The 17,858-nt window shown below is 44.3% G+C and overlaps 2 protein-coding genes across 6 annotated transcripts in view; one reads left to right on the top strand and one right to left on the bottom strand.

Moving 5' to 3' along the window:
- tyw3 (tRNA-yW synthesizing protein 3 homolog (S. cerevisiae)) overlaps positions 1–4,144 on the bottom strand; it is a 33,936-nt gene extending 29,792 nt beyond the window's left edge. For 2 of the 4 annotated variants that reach the window (XM_043698553.1, XM_043698555.1), the window contains exon 1: positions 3,876–4,141. In XM_043698553.1, the coding sequence (XP_043554488.1) occupies positions 3,876–4,040 (165 nt within the window). In that variant the 5' untranslated portion in view covers positions 4,041–4,141. Of the gene's footprint in view, positions 1–3,875 lie in introns of all 4 variants that reach the window. The other 2 variants (XM_043698554.1, XM_043698556.1) reach the window with 2 other exon arrangements.
- A 68-nt stretch (positions 4,145–4,212) lies between these two features.
- The window catches only part of cryz (crystallin, zeta (quinone reductase)), a 73,292-nt gene continuing 59,646 nt past the window's right edge, over positions 4,213–17,858 (top strand). The window contains exons 1-2 of one of the 2 annotated variants that reach the window (XM_043698550.1): positions 4,223–4,289; positions 13,568–13,899. In XM_043698550.1, coding sequence (XP_043554485.1) covers positions 13,876–13,899 — 24 coding nt within the window. In that variant the 5' untranslated portion in view covers positions 4,223–4,289; positions 13,568–13,875. Of the gene's footprint in view, positions 4,290–13,567; positions 13,900–17,858 lie in introns of both variants that reach the window. The other variant, XM_043698551.1, reaches the window with a different exon arrangement.

Here is a 17,858-nt window from a genome sequence, read left to right as displayed (position 1 = left end):
GCTTCTCCTGGGAGCAGATACGGCGGAGGCGGAGGAATTGGGAATACGGGATGGCATTTTTGCAAGAGGTAGGGTGGGAAGAGGTGTAATCCAGGTAGCTGTGGGAGTCGGTGGGTTTGTAGAAAATGTCAGTGTCAAATCGGTCGTCACTAATGGAGATGAAGAGGTCCAGGATGGGGAGGGAGGTGTCAGAGATGGTCCAGGTAAATTTAAGGTCGGGGTGGAATGTGTTGGTGAAGTTGATGAATTGCTCAACCTCCTCGCGGGAGCACGAGGTGGCGCCAATGCAGTCATCAATGTAGCGGAGGAAGAGGTGGGGAGTGGTGCCGGTGTAATTACGGAAGATCAACTGCTCTACATAGCTAATTACGGAAGATCAACTGCTCTACGTAGCACCACTGATCCAGAATCTGGTTTCCAGCATCTGCAGTCATTGTTTTTACCTCCTATATTGCTGTGGAGTCAAATGCAGGCCTGAGCACATAAAGGACATTAATGAACCAGATGGGATCTTGCAAAGAATTGACAATAGATTCATGATCATCATTAGACTCTGAATTTCAGATTTTTTTTAAATTGAACTCCGATTCCACCATCTGCCATGGTGGGATTTGAACCGAGGTTCCCAGAACATTACCCGAGTTTCTGGATTACAGGTCCAGCAATAATACTATTAGGCTGTTACATCCCTTAAAGTTTTCAGCAACTCAGCTGTGGTTTAGTGGGTCACACAGTCCCCTCCACTCGCAACTGTCAGTTTACTTTTATCCCCACATTATGCAGCTACTACTCCTACATCTCAAAAGAGAGAAAAACAGTAAGACTAGTGAATGACCGATACTCCTCCAACTTGTATATTTCATAAGAAATAGGAGGAATAAGCCATTTGGCCCCTTGAGCCCAAATAAGATTGTGGCTGATCTTTTTGTGGACTCAGCTCCACTTACCTGCCTGCTCAACCATAACCCTTAATTCCTTTACTGTTCAAAAACATATCTTGGCCATGTAAACATTCAATGAGGTAACCTCAACTGCTTCTGTGAGCAGAGAATTCCACAGATTCACAATCCTTTGGGTGAAGAAGGTCCCCTTCAACTCAGAGGAGAAAGTGAGGTCTGCAGATGCTGGAGATCAAAGTTGAAACTTTATTGCTGGAACAGCACAGCAGGTCAGGCAGCATCCAGGGAACAGGAGATTCGACGTTTCGGGCACAGGCCCTTCTTCAGGAATGAGCAGAGAGTGTTCAGCAGGAGAAGATGGAAAATGAAGTGTTGTTCTTTGAACTTGCGTTAAGGAACACTGCAACAGATCTGGGACAGAAATGTTGGTGTAGGAACACAGTGGTGTGTTGAAGTGGAGGCAGTGGGAAACTCTGGGTCATGTTTTACAGACAGAGTGTAGGTGTTCAGCAAAGCGGTCATCAAATCTGTGTTTCATCTCCCCCGATATACAGGAGACCACATTCTGAGCAGTGAATGAAATAAATGAGTTGAGAGAAGTGCAGGTAAGCTGCTGCTTCACCTGGAAGGTGTGCCTGAGGCCTTGGATACTGAGGTTGGAGGAAGTAAATCGGCAAGTAAGTCACCTTGTGCAAGACCAACCCCTTCCCACAAACGTCACTTCAATATATTACCACCTTTCCTGAGCTGTTAACAGTTCTGATGAAGAATCGCCAGACTCGAAATATTATCTTGCTTTCAAAGAACACAGAACATTACAGCACAGTCCAGGCTCTCTGACCCTCAATGTTGTGCTGACCTGTGAAACCAGCCTGAAGCTGAACTAACCTGCATTGTTGCATTATCATCCATATGTTTATCCAATGGCCATTTAAAAAGACATTAAAGTCGGTGAGTCTACTACAGTTGCAGGCAGGGAGTTTCACGCCATTACTACTCTCTGAGTAAAGAAACTACCCCTCTGACATCTGTCCTATATCTATCACCGCTCAATTTAAAGCTATGTCCTCTCATGCTAGCCATCACTATCCGAGGAAAACGTCTCTCTCTGCTAACACTATCTAATCCTCTGATCATCTTTCACATCTCTATTAAGTCACCTCTCAACCTCTTCCTTCTAACGAAAACAGCCTCAGGTCACTCAGTCTTTCCTCAGAAGACCTTCCTTCCATACCAGACAATATCCTCATAAATCTCCTCTGCATCTTTTCCAAAACTTACACATCCTTCCTATAATGTGGTAACCAGAACTGTACGCAATACTCCAAGTGCGGCCACACCATAGTTTCCTACAGCTGCAACATAACCCCATGGTTCATATGCCTTCTTAACAATCCTATTAACCTGGGTGGCAACTTTCAGGGATCTATGTACATGGACACGGAGATCTTTCTGCTCATCCACACTGCAAGAACCTTACCATTACCCCAGTACTCTGTATTACTGTTACTTCTTCCAAAATGAATCACCTCACACTTTTCTGCATTAAACTCCATTTGCCACCTTTCAGCCCAACTCTGCAGCTTATCTATGTCCCTCTGTAAGCAGCAATATCCTTCAGCACTGTCCACAGCTCGACCGACCTTAGAGTCATTTGTAAATTTACTAACCCATCCTTCTACGCCATCATCCAGGTCATGTATAAAAATGACAAACAGCAGTGGCCCCTAAACAGATCCTTATGGTATACCACTAATAACTGAACACCAGGATGAACATTTGCCACCACCACTCTCTGTCTTCTTTCAGCTAACCAATTTCTGATTCATACCACTAAATCACCCTCAATCCCATACCTCCATATTTACTGCAACAGCTTACCATGGGGAACCTTATCAAACGCTTTACTGAAATCCATGTACACCACATCAACCACTATACCCTCATTCATCTTCTCAACCATCTCAATAAGCTTTGCGAGGCACGACCTGCCCTTCACAAAACTGTGTTGACTATCCCTAATCAAATTGTTCCTTTCTAGTTAATAATAAATCCTATATCTTATAATTCTTTCCAGCACTTTACCCACAACTGAAGTAAGGCTCACTGCTCTATAATTACCAAAGTTGTCTCTACTCCCCTTCTTGAACAAGGGGACAACATTTGCTATCTTCCAGTCTTCTGGCACAATTTCTGTCGACAATGACGACATAAAGATCAAAGCCAAATGTTCTGCAATCTCCTTCCTGGCTTCCCAGAGAATCTGAGGATAAATCACATCCGGCCCAGGGGACTTATCTATTTTCACACTTTCCAGAATTGCTAACACCTCCTCCTTACGAACCTCAGTCCCATCTCATCTAATAGCCTGTACCTCAGTGTTCTCCTCAACAACATTGTCTCTTTCCAGTGTAAATACTAATGAAAAATATTCATTTAGCACCTCTCCTATCTCCTCGGACTCCAAGCACAAATTCCCACTCCTGTCCTTTCTTCTCACAGATGCTACCATATCAGCAGAGTCTCTGCAGAAATTTCTGTTTTGTTTCCAATCTCCAGCATTCGCTGTTGTGTTTTAATTCCCAAATGAGCCTGACTTTACAAGCAAATGTGACTGACTGAGTTCCAGCTGACAAAGAGGGAAGGAGCAGAAAAGCTGGGTGACTGGTTGGCCAATAAAATCTGAGTGCTTTGCTGAAGCATGCAAATATTTTTCAAAGCACAACATCTGTCAGACAAATAAGTCATTTGTTTAATCTCCGCAAAGAACTATTCAATGCTGATGGCTTGTGAAGGCTTATGATGCTGGGAGCTTAGCTTCAGTAATGTGTGTAAGATCCTTTCATTGTTCTAAATACCTACAGTGTGGCTGCTTTCCCCAAATTGCCCTTTTCTTACCCTGCGCCCCCATCCCGATCACTACATTCCCCCTTTCTGCCCCCCATTCCCCTCCTCTCTGTTTCGCTGCCCCCTCACCGCCAGCAGCAGCACTCGGCCTGAACACGAGCTGGTGGTGCTGAAGCGCTCCGAGCGGTTGAGTGTGTCCACGAGGGCCCTGATCTCCGGGTCCACTCCCCCCGCGCGGCTCCGATCGGCGCCGGCCTGCAGCCGCTGCTCCTTGCGCTCGCGGAAACTGTCCATGGCTGGGGGAGGGGGAGTGGGGGTGCGGTTGCCGGGGAAACAATCCGCGCGCCGCTAAGTGAACGTTAACGGCCGCAGGGGACGGTGGCCTCCGTGGGACAACAGAAGGAGCGCGACCGGCACTTCCGGTGTTCGATGTGGTTCTAATCGCTTCATTTTCATGTAGCCCTCGGGGCAGGCTGTAATTTGGCGGGATCGGTTAGCGGTTCTGCTCTCACCGTCACCAAGCAAATGAGCTTCTCGAAAACCGTAAGAAACCTCTCAGATTTGAAGCAAGTTGCTCGTTTAGTGACACGATGTCTCAGACTCCCTTTTAAAGATGAAATAAATACAGAATGATTTCCCCCGCTGGGGTTGGCCTGCTCCCATCCGAAACAGTGAAATAAGGATAAAGCCCAACAGGTTTATTTGGAAGCAGTAACTTTCGGAGCACTGCTCCTTCATCAGGGGGTTGTGGAGTACACAATTCAGTCTAAACATTATGGCAGAGACAACAGAACATAGGGGACCAACACCTTCAACTGACACCAATTGTTAAAGTTAACCTGAAACTGTAACTTTTAAAGAAAGTTTTGTGATTTACGTTTGAAAGAAGTGAAACTTACATGGCCATTCTAACAGATGAGAGACTTAACAAACAATCATGGTATTTTTCATTGTATAATTTCAGGTACATCACACTTTTGCGATAAATTCTGTGTCTTGCAATTGTGTACGCCACAGCCACCTGATGAAGAAGCAGCGCTCCGAAAGCTAGTGCTTCCAATTAAACCTGTTGGACTATAACCTGGTGTTATGTGATTTTTAACTTTGTACACTCCAGTCCAACACCAGTATCTCCACATCATGAAACAAGGAGGCAGTGTTTCCAGAGGCAGGAGGATGAGGGAGCGGAGGGAGACAGATTGCAGGGAAAAGCCCCAGAGGGGGCGGTGAGGGGGATAGTGAGTTGTTGTGTTCATAGTTTCATTGTGTAAAATCACACAACACGAGGTTATAGTCCAACAGGTTTATTTGGAAGTACAAACTTTTGGACCGCTGCTCGTAGTTTCATAATGTGGAGATGTACAGACTCACACCTTTAATGCATTGTCTGAGCTGAGATGTCACCCTTTTCTGTGACACCTTGAGTTATCTCGGGAATGTGACTTGAAAGAAGTTCTGGGATTTACATATCAATGAACCAAAACTTGCAGCCCATTCTAGAAGATGAAAGACTTAACAGAAATCTAGTTGAGATTGTGGTGCTGGAAAAGCACAGCAAGTCAGGCAGCATCTCAGGAGCAGGAGAATTGACGTTTCGGGCATAAGAAGGGCTTAATTCTCCTGCTGCTGGGATGCTGCTTGAACCTGTTGTGCTTTTCCAGCACCACACTCTGGACTCTGATCTCCAGCATCTGCAGTCCTCACTTTCTCTAAAAGCAATCTAGGTTTGTTCAATATATTTCATCAATGTATGACACTAAGATCTTTTGCTATAAATTCTATGTCCTATGATCCTACTCCACTAGCTACCTGATGGCATTTCATAGTAATAGAACAGTTCAGACCATTTGACCTGTCAAGCTTGCTCTGCTATCCATTAATATATGTCTGATCTATCTATCGTCTCAGCTGCCTCTACTGCTTCCTTGGATAGAGAATTCCATAGATTGACTCCTGTCTGGGAAAAGCAGTTCCTTCTCATCTCTGTCCTAAATTTACTCCCCTGAATCTTTGGGCCATGTCCCCGAGTTCTCGTTTCACCTACCAGCAGAAACAACTTGCCTGTCTTTATCTTATCTATCCCTTTCATAATTTTGTATGTCTTTATAAGGTACCCTCTCATTGTTCTGATTTCTAGCGAGTACACTCCCAGGAAGCTCAACCTCTCCTCATAGGGTAATCTCCTTATCCCCAGAATCAACGTGGTGAACCTCCTCTGCACCGCCTCCAAAGCCAGTACATCCTTCCTCAAGTAAGGAGGCTAGAACTGCGCACAATACTCCAGGTACAGCCTCACTAGCACCTTGGACAATTGCAGCAGAACCTCTCTGCTCTTAAATTCCATCTCTCTAGCAATTAGTATTAGAATTAAATTCCCTGCAGTGGAGAAACAGCACCTTTGGCCCCAACAAGTCCACAGTGACCTTCCAAAGAGTAACCCAATTCACCTGACCTGCATGTTTTTGAGTTGTGGGAGGAAACCAGAGCACCTGAAGGAAACCCACGCAGACATGGGGAGAATGTGCAAACTTCACACAGACAGTTGCCCAAGGCTGGAATTGAACCCGGGTCCCTGGCGCCGTGAGGTAGCAATGCTAGATACCGTGCCACTCAATAAAAGCCAATATTCTGTTTGCCTTCTTGATTACCTGTTGCACCTGCAAATCAACTTTTAGCACTCCTAAGTTGCTCTGCACAATACAATCTGCAATCTTTCACCATTGAAATAATACTCTGACCTACTATTTTTACTTCCAGAGTGGATAATCTCACATTTACCAACATTGTACTCCATCTGTCAGACCCTTGCCCACTCATTTAACCTATCTAAATCTCTCTGCAGAACCTCCACATCCTCTGCACATGATTTGGAGATGCCAGTGTTGGACTGGGGTGTACAAAGTTAAAAATCACACGACACCAGTTATAGTCTAAGCAATCCTCTGCACAGTTTGCCTTTCCACTCAATTTAGTGTCATCAGCAAACTTGGATATGTTACACTAGGTCTCCTCATCCAAATCATTTATATATATCATGAATATTTGCGGGCCCAACACCGACTCCTGCAGCACCCCGCTCACCACTGATCTCCAACCAGAGAAACACCTATTTATCCCAACCGTCTGCTTTCTATCGATTAACCAGTCCTCTATCCATGCAAGTATATTCCCCACAACCCCATGCATTCTTGTCTTATGGATGAGTCTTTTATGTGGCGCCTTATCGTATGCCTTCTGGAAAATCAAGTATACAACATTCACCTGTTCCCCTCCATCCACTGCGCTTGTTACATCCTCAAAGAACTCCAGTAAGATTGTCAAACACAACCCTTCCTGAATCCATGCTGTGTCTGCCTGATGGAACACTTTCCATCCAGATGTCTCACTAATTCTTCTTTGAAAGTCCTCAACTGTTCCACCATATAACTTGTGTTCCCAGTATAATTTAGCCAACTCCTTTCTCATCCCATTATCGTCTCCCTTGTTTAAGCCTAACACCCTGGTTTTAGGTTATATTATTTCAAATGGATTCAACATTTTGCTCTTTAGATGCTATATCAACTTTCCCTATCGCCCTAATCTCATCCTTAATTAAGAGTGCGACGCTACCTCCCTTATCTTCCATACCTATCCTTCCTAATTACCTGATACCCTTGGATATTTAATTCCCAGTCATCACCACCCTGCAACTACATTTCTGTAATGGCTACTAAATCATATCCCTTTATACTGATTTGAACAATAGGTTCATCGACTTTGTCTTGAATACTATGGGCATTCAGCCCATCCTGTCTACACTATCTGTCTGAACTCAGTGGCAATCCACTGCCTTTCCCCCGATTCCATGCACACTATTTCTATCCAAGTAATTATCCAATTCCCTCTTGAATGCCTCAATTGAACCTGTCACCCCTACATTTCCAGGCGGTGCATTCCACATTCTTCCCACTCGTGTGAAACCATAAATTCTCACATCGCCTTTGCTTCTTTTGCAAAATACTTTAGAATAAAGTACAGTATAGCACAGGAACATGCCCTTCAGCCCATCATGTCTGCGCCAACTGTGATGCCATTCCAAACTAATCCCATCTGCCTGGACTTGCTTCTTTTCCCTGTATTCTCTGCTTGTTCGTGTGTATGTCCAGATGCCTCTTAAACGTTGCTAATGCATCTGCTTCTACCACCTCACCAGGCAGCTGCAACCCTGTTGTCAATCGATTTTAACATAAGCTCAGTATTTCACAGAATGGTTAGTGTTAGGAGTAGCGGAGGGTGATTGATTTGTGTGGAATCAACTGAACCAGTCCTATTTCCATCTGCACAGAACCTGACCCAAATGTGTAAAGAATCAATGGCTCCAGCTAGAGAAGGAATCCAGTTGAGAATGCAGCCTAGGTGCAAGAATGAAAGACAGGGCAGGTCTAGAAGCAGGGTGAACAATTGCCTTGGAATGAGAGAGACTGTTCAGCCTTTGTAATGATTGACTGCATCCATGATATGCACTATGTTTTCCTCCTGATCTCTGAGTTCAACTTTGGTTGGCCCTAATGCCTGCTATCTTGGTCATGACCATTTACAGTGCCCTTGCCAAAGCATTGCTTAATATTATTTCCCCAAGGAGCTGATCCACCCTGCTTAGAAAATCCAAATCAGTTGGTCACCTGCCCCAGAACAGCAGTGTGGGAATCCTCTTGTTTTTGGACCACATGTGGGTGTTGTCACTACGAAGAGAAGGAGCTGGAAGATACAGGGTTAGACTGCATGAAGCGAACGCGTCATGATTCACTTGGAAAAGTATGCTGATACTTAAATCTCACTCAAAGTTCCCAATTTTGCTGTCTCAGATGGACTCAGACCTAAAGGAAACACTGACCAGATTTCTGCCCTTAACAAGAAACTACTATTTATTACAAAGAAATCAGTCTTAACCAGAGTTAAACAGTACTACAAATTGTCAACCTATAACTGCAAGTTGAAAGTCTCTTCTTATACTCCGACATATAAGTACAGACAAACAAATAAACTTGGATATTATGGATGGAGCAAAAAAGTACTGGAGAAACACAGTTCTAAAGCACCAGTCCACAGGTAACAAGACTTTAACTTCAAATTCTGATGTCAGTTCTGTCTACTCTTTACTGCAGAAACTGAACAGTCGGCACACAAATTATTCAATCTTTCAGTCACTCATTAGAGGCAATACCTTGTAGCAGACAGTGAAAGAGAATAATGAGTTATTCCAGGTTTTAGGTAAAAGTGAGGACTGTAGATGCTGTAAACCAGAGATTAGATTAGAGTGGTGCTGAAAAGCACAGCAGGTCAGGCAACATCTGAGGAGCAGGAAAATCGACGTTTCGGGCAAAAGCCCTTCATCAGGAATGGCAATCTATTCCAGGTTTTTGTTAATTCACTGCAGAGGACAGTGGAGAAATCTTTCTCTGTTGCATTCTGGAGGATCCTGTATTATGCACACATTCTCTGTTGAGCTGCCCAGGAGCCAGTGAGTTGTTACCATGTCCCACACCCTACACATTCCAAGTCAGGCTTGTTGCCCTCAGGGCATAGTGTGGTGTCAGTCTGTGTCGCGGTAATGGGCCAGCATGGCTATCAGTAGTTTAGTTTGGGATTATGTTCAGCATGGACCAGTTCTACCGAAGGGTCTGTCATGTGCTGTATGACTCTGTGATGACTACTACTGGCCTCCACAACTCCAGATTGCGCAGACCAATCAATAGTCTGTCTCTGGGCAAAGCTTGCTGTGCAGTCATTCACCATGGACATCTTCTAACATTGCTTGAACAAAGTAACAGTGTAAGCAAAACTCATAATGAGATCCGCAACTTGTCTTTAAAAATGCAACAACTCATTTTGTAGTCCTGGGCTTACAGCAGTATTCTTTTCCAGTTTTGGTCTACAACCCATAGAACATAGAACAATACAGTGCAGTATGGGCCCTTTGGCCCTTGATGTTGCGCCGACCAGTGAAACCAATCTGAAGCCTATCTAACCTACACTATTCCATTATCATCCATATATTTATTAAATGTCCTTAAAGTTGGTGAGTCTACTACTGTTGCAGGCAGGGCATTCCACGCCCTTACTACTCTCTGAGTAAAGAATCTACCTCTGACATCTATCCTTTATCTATCACCCCTCAATTTAAAGCTATGTCCCCTTGTGCTAGCTATCACTATCCAAGGAAAAAAGGCTCTCGCTGTCCACTGTACCTAATCCACTGATCATCTTGTATATCATCTCATAAGACCTTCTCTCCATACCAGGCAACATCCTGGTCAATCTCCTCTGCACACTTTCCAATGCTTCCACATCCTTCCTATAATGCGGTGACCAGAACTGTATGCAATACCCCAAATGTGGCTGCACCAGAGTTTTGTACAGCTGCAACATGACCTCATGGCTCCGAAACGCAATCCCTCTATCAATAAAAGCTAACACACTGTACACCTTCTTAACAACCCTCTCAACTTGAGTAGCAACTTTCAGTGATCTTTGCACATGGACACTGAGATCCCTCTACTCATTCACATTACCAAGAATCTTACCATTAGCCCAGTACTCCATATTCCTGTTACTCCTTCCAAAATGAATCACCTCACACGTTTCCATATTGAACTCCATTTGCCATCTCTCAGCCCAGCTCTGCAGCTTACCTGTGTCCCTCTGTAACCTGCAACATCCTTCCGCACTGTCCACACTCCACCGACTTTAGTGTCATCCTCAAATTTAGTAACCCATCCTTCTATGCCCTCATCCAGGTCATTGAGAAAAATGACAACAGCAGTGGCCACAAAACAGATCCTTGTGGTACACCACTAGTAACTGGACTCCAGGATGAACACTTCCCTCTGTCTTCTTTCAGCTAGTCAATTTCTGATCCAAACTGCTAAATCACCCTCAATCCCATGCTTCCATATTTTGTGCCTTAGCCTATTGTGGGGAACTTTATCAAATGCTTTACTGAAATCCATATACACCACATCAACTGCTTTACCCTCATCCACCTGTTTGGTCACCTTCTCAAAGAACTCATTAAGGTTTGTGAGGCACTACCTACTCTTCACATAAGAAGGGGAGTAGAGATAACCTTGGTAATAATAGACCATACTTCGGTTGTGGGTAAAGTATAGGAAAGGATTATAAGAGATAGGATTTATAATCATCTAGAGAGGAATAAGTTGATTAGGGATAATCAACTTATTCCTCTCTAGATGATTATAAATCCTATCTCTTATAATCCTTTCCAATACTTTACCCACAACCGAAGTATGGTCTATTATTACCAAGGTCTACTCCCCTTCTTGAACAAGGGGACAACATTTGCTATCCTCCAATCTTCTAGCACTATTCCTGGAGACAATGATGACATAAAGATCAAAATCAAAGGCTCTGCAATCTCCTCCCTGGCTTCCCAGAGAATCCTAGGATAAATCTGATCCAGCCCAGGGGCCTAATCTATTTTCACACTTTCCAGAATTGCTAACACCTCCTCCTTATGAACCTCAATCCTGCCTCGTCTTATAGCCTGTATCTCAGTATTTTCCTCGACAACATGGTCTTTTTTCTGTGTGAATACTAACGAAAAATATTCATTTAGCGCCTCTCGTATCTCTTCGGGCTCCATGCACAACTTCCCACTGCAATCCTTGACAGGGGCCTAATCTTACTCTAGTCATTCTTTTATTCCTGACATAGCTGTAGAAAGCCTTAGGGTTTTCCTTGATATTACCTGCCAAAGACTTCTCATGTCCCCTCCTGGCTCTTCTTAGCTCTCTCTTCAGGACCTTGCTGGCTAACTTGTTACTCTCAAGCACCCTAATAGAGCCTTCATGTGTCATCTTTACATAAGCTGCCTTCTTCCTCCTGACAAGAGTGGCACAGTGGTTAGCACTACTACCTCACAGTGCCAGAGACCTGGGTTCAATTCCTGACTCAGGCGACTGACTGTGTGGAGTTTGCACATTCTCCCTGTGTCTGTGTGGGTTTCCTCTGGGTGCTCCAGTTTCCTCCCACAGTCCAAATATGTGCACGTCAGGTGAATTGGCCATGCTAAATTGCCTGTAGTGTTAGGTAAAGGGGTAAATGTAGGGGAATGGGTGGGTTACGTGTCGGTGTGGACTTGTTGGGCCGAAGGGCCTGTTTCCACACTAAGTAATCTAATCACAAGAGCTTCAACTTCTTTAATAAACCACAGTTCCCTCGCTCGACCACTTCCTCCCTGCCTGACAGGTACATACTTAACAAGAACATGCAGTAGCTGTTCCTTGAACAAGCTCCACATTTCAATTGTGCCCATCCCCTGCATCCATCTTATGCATCCTAAATCTTGCCTAACTGCATCATAATTGCCTTTCCCCCAGCTATAACTCTTGCCCTGCAAGTAAAGAGAAATATAAAGATTTCTACTTATTAATTGGGAGCAATGGTTTTATGAGTATATTCTGAGTAATGGTAGCAGGTTTGTGACTGGACTGGATAAAGGAGAGATTGAGGGGATTGACACTGGTGATACCTCCCAAACAACTTTAAAAGTCTGCTTGCAGAGATTTTGTTGTCAGCCATTTTGAACTTGTTGTTCACAGGGACTACCTGGAAAGCATCTTTGAAGAAGTGCTTAACTGCTGTGCAGTCTCTGCTTTCACCCTGCCAGTAGTTGTGTGTCTCATGAGTTCTGGAACACAGTCTTGGCCATTTGATAAGGTTCCCCATGGTAGGCTCATTCATAAAGTCAGGAAGTATGGGATACAGGGAGATTTGGCTATCTGGATTCAGAATTGGTTGGCTGACAGAAGGCAGAGAGTAGTTGTAGATGGAAAGTATTCTGCCTGGAGGTCAGTGTTGAGTGGGGTTCTTGGGCCTCTGCTCTTTGTAGTTTTTATAAATGAGGGGTGGGCTAGTAAATTTGTAGATGACACAAAGGTTGGAGGTGCCGTCGATAGTATCGAGGGCTATTGCAAGCTGCAGCACCACATGGACAGGATGCAGAGCTGGGCTGAGAAATGGCAGATGGAGTTCAACCTGGATAAATGCGAAGTGATGTATTTTGGAAGGTCGAACTTGAATGCTGAATATAGGATTAAAGACAGGATTCTTGGCAGTGTGGAAGAACAGCGGGATCTTGGTGTTCAAGTGCATACATCCCTCAAAGTTGCCATCCAAGTGGATAGGGTTGTTAGAAAACATATGGTGTTTTGGCTTTCATTAACAGGGGGATCGAGTTTAAGAGCTGCGAGATTTTGCTGCAGCTCTACAAGTCCCTGGTGAGACCACACTTGGAATATTGTGTCCAGTTCTGGTTTCCCTATTATAGAAAAGATACGGAGGCTTTGGAGAGGGTGCAAAGAAAGTTTACCAGGATGCTTTCTGGACTAGAAGGCTTGTCTTACAAACAGGTTGACTAAGCTAGGACTTTTCTCTCTGGAGAGAAGGAGGAAGAGAGGAGACCTGATCGAGGTAAACAAGGTAATGAGAGGCATGGATAGAGTCAATAGCCAGAGATTTTTCCCCAGGGCAGGATTGACTGGCACGACGAGTCATAGTTTTAAGGTGTTAGAAGGAAGGAATAGAGGAGATGTCAGAGTTAGGTTCGTTACGCAGAGAGTTGTCAATGCATGGAATGAGTTGCCAGCAGAGTCATTAGGGACATTTAAGCCACTGCTGGACATGCACATGGATAGCAGTGAGTTCAGGGGTGCATAGGTTAAGTTATTATATTTTGCATTAGGATTAATCCTCGGTGCAACATCGTGGGTCAAAGGGCCTGTTCTATGCTGTACTTTTCTATGTTTTATGTTCTATTGCAGACAAATCTGGTATTAATTACCTGCAACTGCAAGCACCCCTTGGGGACCAGGACCTAGCCCAGAAATTGATCAAATTCAAAATGACCTTGCCTCTGTTCGTTCCAAGATGTTCTGAATCTCAGTCATCTTTAGGATCATCATATTAGCTTAAAAAGCTTAAAATGTGGTGCCTGTTTAGAGGGATTTGCGTCATGATTGGAACTACCTTCCTGGCTGAAATCTCACTCTGGAAATGAGCATGAAGCATATAGCACTACACTTTCCAAATGCTTCTGAATGGTGGACCAAACAATGTGTAAGAGCACACTATGGAACAGCTCCACAAGGTGAAAGTAAGTGCGACAGTAAGAAATCCAGGCATTTTTTCATCACTAGCATGAAATGTATCGTAACAAGTTATTTTCTTATGAGACGAAACATTTTAAATTCATTCAGGAGATGTAGGTTTTGCTGGTTAGACAAGCATTTATTATCCATCCCTACAATCCTTGGAGAAGATGATGGTCAGCTGCCTTCATTATAGTCAAAGGCATAGTAAGTTTAACCAAATCTAAAAGATCACAATAAAACAATATTTTGTAATATTTCACATTTATGTGAATTGTTAGTTGGGACTATCTTATGGTGGAAATTGTATGTATCATACAGAATGGTGTATCAATTGATGTACACATGGAAAAACAACCAAATTTGTTTCCAACTAACATTCAATGTAAATTAAATTAATTAAGTTCAAATCACAACTGAAATTATAGAGTCAGACTGGGCTGCATAAATAAGTCATTTTGATAGCCTTGAACCATGAAGGCAACAGTTTGTGCGGGAAAGGATAACTTTCATAAAATTTAATGTGTTGTCTGCATATCTGTTTTTAATGAAAATAGAATAGGAATGATTGAGAAAGTACCATTCAAGGTAAGAAAATGCTAAAGAAGAGGTGGCTCAGTGGTTAGCATTGCTGTCTCACAACCCCAGGGTCCCAGGTTCGATTCCAGTCTCGGGTGACTGTCTGTGTGGAGTTTGCACATCCTCATTTTACCTGCGTGGGTTTCCTCCCACAGTCCAAAGATGTGAGGGGTCTGGGTGGGGGTTACTCTTCGGAAGGTCGGTGTGGACTTGTTGGGCCGAAGGGCCTGTTTCCACGCTGTAGGGAATCTAATCTAATCTGATCTCACCATGTGGCAAAAAACTATTCTACTGCCTTCCCCCTCCCCCACCCCAACCATCATGACCACTGTCTGTGAAAACTTGCACCACCACATCTACCCTCCTCTAGTAAATTTCCTTGCTTGGTCTTGATCACTGAGCTGTTTGGCAAGTGCTGTTTATTTCTGCTAAAGAATTAATCATGCTGAATGTATGAAGCAACCAGAAGTGAGAGAGAAATACCATTAAAATCCATTCTCAGTATGATTAAAGCCTCAAAGTAGATGTGCAGTATTTTAAAATTATTTATAACAAAAACTCAAATATGTAAACTATGGCACAGTTGTAGTGTTTCAATCAAATCAAAATAATGTGAATCCAATGCCCAAACTAGAATGGCAAAAGAACAAATTGCATTCATGTAGTACCTTAGTACTTTCCTTCAGGCAGTCCAGCATTCTGTCAGTTGTGACCCGCTGATAGTGCGGCATTCCCTCAGGACTGACCCTCTGACAGTGCGGCACTCCCTCAGTACTGACCCTCAGACGGTGCAGTGCTCCTTTGGTACTGTCTCTCTGACAGTGCAGCACCTCTTTGCTACTCGCTATCTGGCAGTGCCGTGCTTCTTTAGTATTGTGTCTCTAACAGTGCAGTTCTCCTTCAGTACTGTCTCTTTAACAGTGCAGTTCTCCTTCAGTACTGTCTCTTTAACAGTGCAGCGCTCCTTTGGTATAATCTCTCTGATAGTGGAGTACTCCTTCAGTACTGTCTCTCTGATAGTGCAGTGCTCCTTTCGTACTGTCTTTCTGACAGTGCAGCATTCCTCTGGTACTGGTTCGCTCTCAGTACAGTGCTCCTTTGGTACTGTCTGTCTCACAGTGCAGTACTCCTTTGGTACTGTCTGTCTCACAGTTCAGTACTCCTTTGGTACTGTCTCTCTGACAGTGCAGTGCTCCTTTGGTACCGTCTGTCTCACAGTGCAGTACTCCTTTGGTACTGTCTGTCTCACTGTGCAGTGCTCCTTTGGTACTGTCTGTCTCACAGTGCAGTACTCCTTTGGTACTGTCTCTCTGACAGTACAGTGCTCCTTTGGTACTGTCTCTCTGACAGTACAGTGTTCCTTTGGTATTGTCTTTCTGACAGTGGAGTGCTCCTTTGGTACTGTCTGTCTGACAGTACAGTGTTCCTTTGGTACTGTCTCTCTCACAGTGCAGTGCTCCTTTGGTACTGTCTTTCTGACAGTGCAGCACACTCTTTAATTGCATTGAACGTAATTTATTGACGTGTACCGAGGCATAGTAAAAAGCTTTGTCTTGCGATCAATACAGACAGAACACATAGTTAAATAGCATAGATAAACAAATAATAGGTAAACAGCAAAAACAAAAACACAGGTACAGGCGAATGCTCAGAGTTTGTGAGTCCATTCAGTATTCTAATAACAGTAGGGTAGAAACTATTTCGAAACCAGCTGGCGTGTGTGTTCAGGCTTCTGTACCTTCTCCCAGATGGTAGAGGTTGTAGAAAGCATTGCCAGGGTGGGATGGATCTTTGGGAATGCTGACAGTCTTTCCTTGACAGCGGGACTGGTAGATGGATTCTATAGGTGGGATGTTGGCCTTTGTGATTGTCCGGGCTAAATTCATCACCATCGCTCCATCCCCTGCCCTCATTTCGGGAACTCCGACCACAATGCCATGTTTCTTCTCCCCAATTACATAGAAAAGCTCAAGCAGGAGACCCCTTTGCGGAATTAGGTCCAGTGCTGGTTGGAGGAGGCAGAGAATCAACTCCGGTGCTGCCTGGAATCGGCTGATTGGGCCGTGTTCAAACAGGCCGCAGGTACTTTGGACGAGTAAGCCACCACTGTCACAGACTCTATCAGCAAGTGTGTGGAGGATTGCATACTGAGGGAGTCAAACCGGGTGTTCCCCAACAGGAAACCCTGGATGAACCAGGACATACAGAAACTGCTAAAAACCAGGCATGCGGCTTTAAATCAGGAGACCCACTCAAATATAAGGAATCTAACATGACTTTCACAGAGCCATTAAGACAGCCAAGGGCCAATACTGATCCAAACAAGAGACCCAGATGCACACCCAGCGATTATGGCAAGGACTGAATGACATCACAGGTTCAAAAAAGAGATAGTGCAAAATAGCAGAGATGACACATCCCTCCCAGATCATCTCAACGCCTTCTATGCTCACTTCGAGCAGAATTTCGCCGGAGAGGTAACACCTATTCCGACATGTTCTGATGAACCTATCCCAACAGTCACAGCATCAGAGGTCAGATCAGTTTTCCTTTGTGTGAATCCAAGGAAAGCATGGGACCAGACGGAGTACCAGGCTGTGCACTCAGAGCATGCGCAGATCAACTGGCAGAGGTCTTCTCAGACATCTCCAACCTCTTCCTGCAGCAGGCCACTGTCCCTGCCTGTTTCCAGAGGCCAACATCATCCCTGTGCCTAAGAAGGCTCATGCAGCATGTCTGAATGACTGTCATCCAGTGGCCGTAACTTCAGAGGTCATGAAATGCTTTGAAAGGCTGATCATGGCATTAATCACCTCCAGACTTCCCACCACTCTTGACCCATTCCAATTTACCTATTGGACCAACGGATCCACATCAGATGCCATATCACTTGCCCTTCACTCCTCCCTAGAACATCTTGACACCAAGAACAGCTATGTAAGAATCGTACTCATTAACTACAGCTCAACCTTCAACACTATTATCCCCTCGAGACTGATTACTAAACTTAGTGATCTCGGACTAAGCCCCACTCTCTGCAACTGGATCCTCAGTTTCCTGACCCACGAGTTACAATCAGTGAAGATTGGGGACAATATTTCATCCTCACTAACATTCAACACTGGAGCCCCCCAGGGGTGCGTACTCAGCCCCCTACTGTACTCATTGTATACCCATGACTGTGTCACCAAATACCAGACTAATGCCATTTAATGACACCACCATAGTTGGTTGAATCTCAGGTGGCAACGAAACAGATTACCGAAGTGAGGTGAAAGACTTGGAAAAATAGTGCACTGAGAATAACCTAGCTCTCAATGCCATCAAAACCAAGGAACTCATTATTGAGTTTCGGTGGGGTGTTACTCATACCCCCCCTACACAC

The sequence above is a fragment of the Chiloscyllium plagiosum genome, chromosome 11, assembly GCF_004010195.1.
Source record: "Chiloscyllium plagiosum isolate BGI_BamShark_2017 chromosome 11, ASM401019v2, whole genome shotgun sequence".
Lineage (NCBI taxonomy): Eukaryota > Metazoa > Chordata > Chondrichthyes > Orectolobiformes > Hemiscylliidae > Chiloscyllium > Chiloscyllium plagiosum.
Note: the sequence above shows the minus strand (reverse complement) of the source record. Positions and strands in the feature narration are given on the sequence as shown.